The sequence below is a fragment of the Danio rerio genome, chromosome 17, assembly GCF_052040795.2.
Source record: "Danio rerio strain M-AB ecotype USA chromosome 17, GRCz13ab, whole genome shotgun sequence".
NCBI classification, from domain to species: Eukaryota; Metazoa; Chordata; class Actinopteri; order Cypriniformes; family Danionidae; genus Danio; species Danio rerio.
The window spans coordinates 2,428,235-2,440,521 of NC_141037.1; the positions used below are offsets into that span (position 1 = coordinate 2,428,235).

The 12,287-nt window shown below is 43.9% G+C and overlaps 1 protein-coding gene across 8 annotated transcripts in view; it reads left to right on the forward strand.

The window, feature by feature from the left end:
- inf2 (inverted formin 2) overlaps positions 1–1,201 on the forward strand; it is an 80,609-nt gene extending 79,408 nt beyond the window's left edge. For all 8 annotated transcript variants that reach the window (XM_087289788.1, XM_087289790.1, XM_087289792.1 and 5 more), the window contains one exon: positions 640–1,201. Coding sequence is in view for 4 of the 8 variants with exons in the window: in XM_087289790.1 (XP_087145916.1) it covers positions 640–683 (44 nt within the window). In the remaining 4 variants the exon portion in view is untranslated. The remainder of the gene's footprint in view (positions 1–639) is intronic.
- The last annotated feature ends 11,086 nt before the right edge of the window (positions 1,202–12,287 follow it).

The window sequence follows — 12,287 nt, forward strand, 5'->3', positions numbered from 1 at the left end:
TGATGTTTTGTTACCATAGCAACTGTAGAATCAGCACAACAGATTAATCCCTAGTTGTTTTGTTACCATATCAACTAGAATCACCACAACAGATTAGTTGCTAGAAGTTTTGTTACCGAAGCAACTATAGAGTCACCACAACAGATTAATTATCAGGTGTTGTTACCATAACAACTACAATTACAACAGATAAATTGCTGGATGTTTTGTTACCATAGCAACTGTAGAATCACCACAACAGATTAATTACTTGATGTTTTATTGCCATAGCAAATATCGAATCACAGATTAATTCAAGTCTTTTACTATAGTGTGGTTCAGAAATAAACTGTAGTATTTATTATAAATTACTATAGTTTTTTTTCATATGAGATAATTAATGTACTGTTTTTACTGGAATATTGTATTAACACCTTCAGTGAGACTGCAGTGATATTGTTCTAAAAAATGTTGATGTTATTGACATTTCTTACTGTGCTTTATCATAATTTAATGCATATTTTAATGTATCTGTTGCATTTCAAGCTAAAAAATGTATTAAATAAAACATTTATTATATAAATTAATTATATCTAAAATTAATAATATAGAAATTATTATAAAATTTAGGTGTGACTTTGTGTTTCCTCTTCATTGCAGGAAACTCCAGGAAAAGAAGGACCAAAGGCAGAAGAAAAAGTTGAGGACGTTCCTGCTGTGATCCGGCTTTGGATCTAAAGAATAACACTCACATATGCGCACACACACACACACACACTGAGTTTGGCTTAAAGACATGTATTTTTAAATGCTAAATCTTTGAAATTGACCAAACTGTTTTTAAATATTCGCACATTGTGAAATATGAGCAAACAGAATGTTGTTTACAGAAGAGTGTAATATGGCTGATCATGGATTATTGCCAAAACCTTTAATATAACTCGCTGTTAACACTATTAATATTGCTCTGAATGTACCTTTAAGATGTTTGTCATTAACCTTAAGGAGTATTAGTTTGTTCTTATTATATCAGTTCTAGAATATGACTATAATAATATTTCTTTGCAGAAATGAATGTTATATTTTGCGCTTGCTGTGGATGAGCTGGATCTTCATTTGAGTGTGACTTTCATATTGATGTCGTTATGTATTTTCATGTATATCAAGAAAATCTCTAAATTATATATATCTATATCTATAAATAAAAAGTGCAGTAAGCGTTGAGGTTTGTTTTTTAATATCATAATAATAATTCCTTACATTTATATAGCGCTTTTCTGGGCACTCAGAGCGCTTTTACACACAATGGGGGGAATCTCCTCATCCACCACCAGTGTGCAGCATCCACCTGGATACACTTATTGCTGTTTAATATGAGTAATAGTTTCTGAAATTGTGCCTTTAATCATAGTTTACTTCTAAACTCCGCCCCCCAGATGTGGCAGCCAATCACAAGTCAGCACTAACTGACTGACAGGTAGATGGCGCGCTGCTTTTTTGATTACTAATTTTAAACCATTCATTCATTTTCCTTTAGCTTAGTCACTTTATATATCAGAGTTCACCACAACAGAATGAACCGCCAACTTATCCAGCATACACAGCAGATGCCCTTCCAGCTGCAACCCATTAAACACCCATACACACTCACAGGGGCATCACTCTTCACTTTCTGTCGGGAAACCTCCCTGTTCTTCACTTTCGTCCACGACAACCTCAACCCCCCACCCCTACACTCTTCACTTTCGTCCACGACAACCTCAACACCCCACCCCCACGCTCTTCACTTTCATCCATGACAACCTCAACCCCCCACCCCCACACTCTTCACTTTCATCCATGACAACCTCAACCCCCCACCCCCACGCTCTTCACTTTCGTCCACGACAACCTCAACCCCCCACCCCCACACTCTTCACTTTCATCCACGACAACCTCAACCCCCTACCCCCACACTATTCACTTTCATCCACGACAACCTCAACCCCCCACCCCCACACTCTTCACTTTCATCCACGACAACCTCAACCCCCTACCCCCACACTATTCACTTTCATCCACGACAACCTCAACCCCCTACCCCCACGCTCTTCACTTTCATCCACGACAACCTCAACCCCCAACCCCCACGCTTTTCACTTTCGTCCACGACAACCTCAACCCCCCACCCACACACTCTTCACTTTCATCCACGACAACCTCAACCCCCCACCCACACGCTCTTCACTTTCGTCCACGACAACCTCAACCCCCCACCCCCACGCTTTTCACTTTCGTCCACGACAACCTCAACCCCCCACCCACACACTCTTCACTTTCATCCACGACAACCTCAACCCCCCACCCACACGCTCTTCACTTTCGTCCACGACAACCTCAACCCCCCACCCACACGCTCTTCACTTTCGTCCACGACAACCTCAACCCCCCACCCCCACGCTCTTCACTTTCATCCATGACAACCTCAACCCCCCACCCCTACACTCTTCACTTTCGTCCACGACAACCTCAACACCCCACCCCCACGCTCTTCACTTTCATCCATGACAACCTCAACCCCCCACCCCCACACTCTTCACTTTCATCCATGACAACCTCAACCCCCCACCCCCACGCTCTTCACTTTCGTCCACGACAACCTCAACCCCCCACCCCCACACTCTTCACTTTCATCCACGACAACCTCAACCCCCTACCCCCACACTATTCACTTTCATCCACGACAACCTCAACCCCCCACCCCCACACTCTTCACTTTCATCCACGACAACCTCAACCCCCTACCCCCACACTATTCACTTTCATCCACGACAACCTCAACCCCCTACCCCCACGCTCTTCACTTTCATCCACGACAACCTCAACCCCCAACCCCCACGCTTTTCACTTTCGTCCACGACAACCTCAACCCCCCACCCACACACTCTTCACTTTCATCCACGACAACCTCAACCCCCCACCCACACGCTCTTCACTTTCGTCCACGACAACCTCAACCCCCCACCCCCACGCTTTTCACTTTCGTCCACGACAACCTCAACCCCCCACCCACACACTCTTCACTTTCATCCACGACAACCTCAACCCCCCACCCACACGCTCTTCACTTTCGTCCACGACAACCTCAACCCCCCACCCACACGCTCTTCACTTTCGTCCACGACAACCTCAACCCCCCACCCCCACACTATTCACTTTCGTCCATGACAACCTCAACCCCCCACCCCCACACTCTTCACTTTCGTCCACGACAACCTCAACCCCCCACCCCTACACTCTTCACTTTCATCCATGACAACCTCAACCCCCCACCCCCACACTCTTCACTTTCGTTCACGACAACTTCAACCCCCCACCCCCACACTCTTCACTTTCATCCATGACAACCTCAACACCCCACCCCCACACTATTCACTTTCGTCCATGACAGCCCCAACCGCCCACCCCCACCCTCTTCACCCTTCGTACACGACAACCTCAACCCCCCACCCCCACGCTCTTCTCTTTCGTCCACGACAACCTCAACCCCCCACCCCCACACTCTTCACTTTCATCCACGACAACCTCAACCCCCTACCCCCACACTATTCACTTTCATCCACGACAACCTCAACCCCCCACCCCCACACTCTTCACTTTCATCCACGACAACCTCAACCCCCTACCCCCACACTATTCACTTTCATCCACGACAACCTCAACCCCCTACCCCCACGCTCTTCACTTTCATCCACGACAACCTCAACCCCCAACCCCCACGCTTTTCACTTTCGTCCACGACAACCTCAACCCCCCACCCACACACTCTTCACTTTCATCCACGACAACCTCAACCCCCCACCCACACGCTCTTCACTTTCGTCCACGACAACCTCAACCCCCCACCCCCACGCTTTTCACTTTCGTCCACGACAACCTCAACCCCCCACCCACACACTCTTCACTTTCATCCACGACAACCTCAACCCCCCACCCACACGCTCTTCACTTTCGTCCACGACAACCTCAACCCCCCACCCACACGCTCTTCACTTTCGTCCACGACAACCTCAACCCCCCACCCCCACGCTCTTCACTTTCATCCATGACAACCTCAACCCCCCACCCCTACACTCTTCACTTTCGTCCACGACAACCTCAACACCCCACCCCCACGCTCTTCACTTTCATCCATGACAACCTCAACCCCCCACCCCCACACTCTTCACTTTCATCCATGACAACCTCAACCCCCCACCCCCACGCTCTTCACTTTCGTCCACGACAACCTCAACCCCCCACCCCCACACTCTTCACTTTCATCCACGACAACCTCAACCCCCTACCCCCACACTATTCACTTTCATCCACGACAACCTCAACCCCCCACCCCCACACTCTTCACTTTCATCCACGACAACCTCAACCCCCTACCCCCACACTATTCACTTTCATCCACGACAACCTCAACCCCCTACCCCCACGCTCTTCACTTTCATCCACGACAACCTCAACCCCCAACCCCCACGCTTTTCACTTTCGTCCACGACAACCTCAACCCCCCACCCACACACTCTTCACTTTCATCCACGACAACCTCAACCCCCCACCCACACGCTCTTCACTTTCGTCCACGACAACCTCAACCCCCCACCCCCACGCTTTTCACTTTCGTCCACGACAACCTCAACCCCCCACCCACACACTCTTCACTTTCATCCACGACAACCTCAACCCCCCACCCACACGCTCTTCACTTTCGTCCACGACAACCTCAACCCCCCACCCACACGCTCTTCACTTTCGTCCACGACAACCTCAACCCCCCACCCCCACACTATTCACTTTCGTCCATGACAACCTCAACCCCCCACCCCCACACTCTTCACTTTCGTCCACGACAACCTCAACCCCCCACCCCTACACTCTTCACTTTCATCCATGACAACCTCAACCCCCCACCCCCACACTCTTCACTTTCGTTCACGACAACTTCAACCCCCCACCCCCACACTCTTCACTTTCATCCATGACAACCTCAACACCCCACCCCCACACTATTCACTTTCGTCCATGACAGCCCCAACCGCCCACCCCCACCCTCTTCACCCTTCGTACACGACAACCTCAACCCCCCACCCCCACGCTCTTCTCTTTCGTCCACGACAACCTCAACCCCCCACCCCCACACTCTTCACTTTCATCCACGACAACCTCAACCCCCTACCCCCACACTATTCACTTTCATCCACGACAACCTCAACCCCCCACCCCCACACTCTTCACTTTCATCCACGACAACCTCAACCCCCTACCCCCACACTATTCACTTTCATCCACGACAACCTCAACCCCCCACCCCCACGCTCTTCACTTTCATCCACGACAACCTCAACCCCCCACCCCCACGCTTTTCACTTTCGTCCACGACAACCTCAACCCCCCACCCACACACTCTTCACTTTCATCCACGACAACCTCAACCCCCCACCCCCACACTCTTCACTTTCATCCACGACAACCTCAACCCCCCACCCACACACTCTTCACTTTCATCCACGACAACCTCAACCCCCCACCCACACGCTCTTCACTTTCGTCCACGACAACCTCAACCCCCCACCCACACGCTCTTCACTTTCGTCCACGACAACCTCAACCCCCCACCCCCACACTATTCACTTTCGTCCATGACAACCTCAACCCCCCACCCCCACACTCTTCACTTTCGTCCACGACAACCTCAACCCCCCACCCCTACACTCTTCACTTTCATCCATGACAACCTCAACCCCCCACCCCCACACTCTTCACTTTCGTCCACGACAACCTCAACCCCCCACCCCTACACTCTTCACTTTCATCCATGACAACCTCAACCCCCCACCCCCACACTCTTCACTTTCGTTCACGACAACTTCAACCCCCCACCCCCACACTCTTCACTTTCATCCATGACAACCTCAACACCCCACCCCCACACTATTCACTTTCGTCCATGACAGCCCCAACCGCCCACCCCCACCCTCTTCACCCTTCGTACACGACAACCCCCCACCCCCATGCTCTTTACTTTCGTCCACGACAACCCCCCACCCCATGCTCTTAAATTTCGTCCAGGACAGCCCCCCCACTGCCACGCTCTTCACTTTTTTCAACAACAACCCCAACCCCCACCCCACGCTCTACACTTTCATCTACGACAACCCCAACCCCCCACCCCCACTCTTCACTTTCATCCATGACAGCCCCAACCCCCCACCCCACGATCTACACTTTCATCCACGACAACCCCCCACCCCCACACTCTTCACTTTCGTCCACGTCAACCCCCACCCCACGCTCTTCACTTTCATCCATGACAACCCCCACCCCACGCTCTTCACTTTCATCCACGACAACCCCCACTCCACGCTCTTCACTTTCGTCCAAGACAGCCTCCTCCCCCAACCCCCACACTTTTCGCTTTTGGCGGGGACCACAAATGACTCAAACCAGTAACCTTCTTGCTGTGAGGCCACAGTGCTAACCACTGAGCCACTGTTCCGCTATATTAAACTTTATTATTATAAAATATTTCGCATATTGTGACCCTAACTGAACATGCCCGTGAAAACAACTGGCTTGTGGCACTGTGTAAAAATATAAAAATAAATGTAAAATTAAACTTCATGAAGGGATTTTTTCTCACAGTCTGATGTAGAAAACATCCAAAATACTCTTTTAAGCATTTATTTATTTATTTTACCCACACTTAAATGGACCAAACTTCAGTTTTATTCATATTTATATTCTGAAGGTTTTTATAGAGTAAAATACATAGCTCGTGTACAGTTGAAGTCAGAATTATTCACCCTCCTGTTTATTTTTTTCCTAATTTCTGTTTAACTGAGGAGATTTTTTCAACAAATTTGTAAACATAATAGTTTTATTAACTCATCTCTAATAACTGATTTATTTTATCTTTGCCATGATAACAGTAAATATTATTTGACTGAATATTTCTCAAGACACTTCTATACAGCTTAAAGCAGGGGTGTCCAAACTTGGTCAAGGAGGGTCGGTGTCCTGCAGATTTTAGCTCCAATTTGCCCCAACACACCTGCAAAGATGTTTCTAGAAAGCTTAGTGGGGTGCTAAACCCTGTTCTTGGAGATCTACCTTCCTGCAGAGTTCGGCTGCAACATAATAGCTGCGTCCCAAATGGCACACTATACACTATGCACTCATGCACTATGTACTTATGCACTTAAACACTCAACAGGATAGTACATGTATGTAGTGTCGTCCCAAATGGCACACTAATGTTTTTTTTATTAAGCGGAAATTCAAAACGTTTCCCTGATGACGTTTGACGGCGCCAAATCAGTGAAATAAATGACCAAATTATCAAATAATACCTGCCGTGAGTATAACCGCATTCACCATCGGGAGGCGCTATAATCACTCTCGTAGGAGAATACTGCTTTCACAATCCAAAATAAATAAAGTTATCCAACATGTGCGTCCGATAGATCCACCCCTTCTGCTACGTAATGCCTAGTTCATACTAAAGGATTTTAAGCCTGATTTGAGCCCGATTTGGAAGTTAACGAGCTCGCCGACAGATCGGGCTGTGATCGGGAAGAAATCTGCGGGTGCTCGGCGCTCGCAGTTCTTTATGTGTGAACTACTGAACAACGCACCAACGAGGCTCGCTGACGTGTCGCCGACACCTCGCAGACGGAAATCCAACATTCAGCATGCTAAATATTCCAGAGCAGTCGGCCGACTCAACCCCACGTATGGTCAGATGTAGTGACGAGCTGCAGCCAATGAGAGAGCAGATCAGCATGAGCTGAACGCCTGTGTGTTCAGGAGCTCAGCAGAAACATCTGTGATTGGTCAGAATGGGCATCAGTGCACTCGCTTCATTCTGCGTTAACACAGACATGAGAGTAGGCTATATTAACAGTGGAACTAGAATTCTGTAACTATCAGAATTACCATACTGCTCATTCTGACCGTTCCCATATGAAACGCCATATTGTCACAACATATTTACATTCAAAGCTATTATTGAGATATTAAAATTAAGCTTTGAATGTCTGGCATCATATTTAATGACACCATTACCCTAAAAATATAATATTTTATTGGTAATACAGCCTATAAATATGTAGTTAAGATACTAAAACACTTAAAGGTCTTGGCTTTCATTTTCACTTTCAAACAGGAGCTATTTCACAGCACAGAATATGCTGTTTTGAAAGATATCTGAAGTAAATTGATGTTTTTGCCATCAGAAAGTTTTGTTTATGTTAGCAGGAAGTTGCTAGGCAAGAAAATGCACATATTTAAAGTCACAGTGAAAAGTATCAGACATGCATGCAGTCATTTTGACCAATATAGTAATATAAGGCAGAAATTCTCAGTTCTTTACTGTTTTGTAATAAAAAAAATAACAATGTCAGAAAGAAATACACTAATAGTTAGAAAACGCCAGGGTGTTATAAATATGTTAGTTTTATTTCAAAGAGTTATAAAATTACAAAAATTAAAAACTCTCTGTGTATCTATCCACTGGAACCTGCAGATGAGTGATTAATGCGCTGATAAATCAGCTGATTGACGATGTTTTTAAATGCTTTCTCCAAAGCTTGAAACGCTGTCAGTGATGTCATCAGCACACAAGCAGCCAATAATTTTCAGCTTTTTCTGACGACTCCTCCCTCAAAATTTCATTGGCTGTGGTTTGGTAGCTTGAATGAGCTGATGGGGAATGAGTTGTTGTCAGATCATGTAGTGTGTGACCCCCCTCTTGTGGATCATTCACAGAGTGTTGCGTAGTGTGAACACCTCAGAGATTAAAAGACACAAAGTCAGGTCATGTAGTGTGAACGGCACAGCGATCTGCTGATGTTTAAAATCCTGTAGTGTGAACTAGGCTTAAGCAAACCTGCGGTCGCTGAGTGTGTGAAGTGTCCATCATTACACACTTCATTTTAGCGGCTGAATGAGTGCATCATCCGGGTAATTAAAGTGCAATTATTATCGTTAGAGTTTACAGTGTGAATGCACTACTTACACTATTTATACTACAAAATGACGTAGAATAGTGCATAAGTATGCAATTTGGGACGCAGCAAATAAATCAAACACACCTGCCTGTAATTATTAAGTGCTGCTTCTGGTCTAATTAATCGGTTCATGTGTGTTTGATCAGGGTTGGAGCTGAACTTTGTAGGTAGGTAGATCTACAGGAACAGGGTTGAGCACCCCTGGCCAAGTAAGTGCTTGATTAGCTAGCCCAGGTGTGTCTGATTGGGGTTGGAACTAAACTTTGCAGGACACCTGCCCTCCAGGACCGAGTTTGGACATGCCTGGCTAAAAGTAATATTTAAAGGCTTAACTAGGGTAATTAGGTTAACTAGGCAGGTTAGGGTAATTAGGCAAGTTATAGTATAATTATTTTTTTGTAGATTATTGAGAGAAAAAAAGTCGCTTAAAGGGGCTAATAATATTGACCTTAAAAGGGTGATTAAAAAATTATTATCTGCTTTTATTCTTGCTGAAAAAAAAGACTTTCTTCAGAAGAAAAAAATATTATCAGACATACTGTGAACATTTCCTGAATCTGTTAAACAACATTTTGGAAATATTTAAAAAAAATAAAAATTCAATGGGAGTTTATAATTTTGACTTTAACTGTGTATAATTTACTTAATTATATTCATCAATTCTGTTCTATTTTTTTCTATTTTATTCCTTAAATGCTGTTTGTCAAATAAAAACAACAATTTTGAATCTCACTTAAAATGTACAGATTTTTTAGCTATATGCAAATTAGTGCAGGTTTAATAATTAATAATTTGCACATTTATACAGCAGATTAGAAAGCTTGTGAAACAAATTAAATGATTGCAATTCTTTATGTAAGCAATCAAGTCACAAAGTATGCTGCTATATAGACTTTTAGTTTTAAATATTGTTATGTTTACTCTATTCAGCCTCTGTCAGTACATTTACAGTTGAAACCAGAAGTTTACATACACCCTTAAAAAAAAGGAGCATAATCATTTTAAAAAAATGTCTGATGGTAAATCATACTAAACTACTATTTTAGGTCCATCAAGATTACCTAAATGATTTACATTTGCTAAATGCCAGAATAATGAGAGAATTTTGAATTAATTTCTAGACAGTCAAAAGTTTACACACATTTCCTTGGTATGTTTTTAGCTTTGCTTATAAACTGTGTAACTTTGGTCAGATGTTTTGGGTCTCCTACCACAAGCTTCTCACAAAAGTTTGCAGGAATTTTGGCCCATTCCTCCTGACGGAATTGGTGTAACTGAGCCCACAAATTTTCTATAGGATTGAGATCAGGGCTTTGTGATGGCCACTCCAAAACATTCACTCTGTTGTGCTTAAATTACATTTAAACTAATTTGGCAGTATGCTTAGGAAGAGCCATTTGTGGCCAAGTTGTAATGTCCTGGCTGATGTCTTGAGATGTTGCTTCAGTATTTCTCCATAATGTTCTGTCTTCATGATGCCATCTATGCTGTGAAGTGGACCAGTCCCTCCTGCAGCAAAACAGCCCCACAACATGATGCTGCCGCCCCCATACTTCACAGTAGGGTTGGTGTTCCTAGGCTTGTGCGCTTTCCCCTTTGTCCTCCAAATGTAAAACTGGTCATTACGGACAAACAGTTCAATCTTAGCTCCATCAGAGCACAGGACATGTCTCCAAACATCAGTCTTTTCCCAGTGTCATTCAGCTAATTGTAATCTGGCTTTGTTGATTCTGGCTTGTTGGTTTTCCCATGTTGTCACACAAGGAAGCAGTGTGTTTGAGCTTTTCCTTCAATACTATTCTACAGTTGTGCCTCACATTAACTCAAATGTGGTCAATTAGCCAATCAGAAACTTCAAAAACCTTGACACCATCATCTGAGCTTTATCAGAGGCAGAATAATCTTATTGTGTGTAAACTTGACTTACAAGAAAAGCTATAACAATTTCTCAAACAATATCTCTCTCATTATTCTGCTATTAAACAGAACAGAAACAAATGGGATCATCCTAACTAACCTAAAAGAGGAAAAGTTTAGTCACATTAACATCTGACTCTTTTTAAAACGGTTATGTGCCTTTTTACACAGTGTATGTATGCAAACTTCTGCTTACAACTGTTTATACCAAATCCAGGCTTCTGAAATTAAAGCGTTAACTTGCGTCAGATGACTATTGATTGTATCATCTGATGTTTTATCACATGCTCAGACATGCGATCAATAGCGCATTGTTTTCATAACACTATAGCCGCATGCAAACTGCGCATGCCCGCTAAATGGTTTTTGTAAGATAGTTGTAGCCTTTGCTTGATATAGCCTTTCAGTTGTAAACATTTAAATACACGAATAAAAAAACTGCCTTATCTCTCATAGTTATCATAATCGGTTGCGACTGATGTTTTGTATCCAGCGATGAGAAAAGTAACAGTTGTCACGTGAATGTGAGTGCAGATGAATTTATACACGGAAAAAACTACTGTGTGCTGAACTGAAGCAGTAAACGGTGAACATGAGAAATGTCATTCATCCTTCTGTGTGACAAGGGTTCATCTTTTCGTCTACAGGGTTGCCAAGTCCACGCTTTCCCTCCGCGGAATTGGTGTTTTGTATTTAGCGGGTTACAAAGTTTTGATGAATTTAATTTAGCTGAAATAATTTAGGTAAAATATATACAAATGCATTAGAAATCATTGTATCAATAATATAGGAGACCAATGACTGTTGCGTGTGTGCGGCTGTTTTTGTAACATACTGGCAGTATTTGATAAAATAATAGGCCTAACTAAAAGTCCATCGATTACATTTTAATTATATTAGATTTTTAAATATATTTTTATTAAAATTATTTCACAAGTGTGTGGTTCATTTCCAAATGGGTTTTCTGTATTTTATTTGTAGCATCATTACATTTTAATGCCAGATTGTTCAACCAAAAACATCCCTCATAATGCAAATCGGGTTTTTAGCTTGAGCTGAGTGAAAATTAAAAATCCATTAAAAAAAACAGAAGTTCCAAAGATAATTGAAAACTCTAATAACTCTAATAATAATAAATAAAAAACAATAAAAACAACAACAACAAAACAGAACAGGATACATTAAAAAAATAATGATACTAGCTTTATCGTCCTCTTTAATTGGTTAGTTTTGTTGCGTCACCTGGCAACCCTGTCGTGTCCCCCTCCCCTCAGTTGAGCCTGCGTGTGAGCGACAGACAGACCGACGGACACACAGCTGTTTTCTCCGGCAGTTTGAGCAACTCTCAGACCG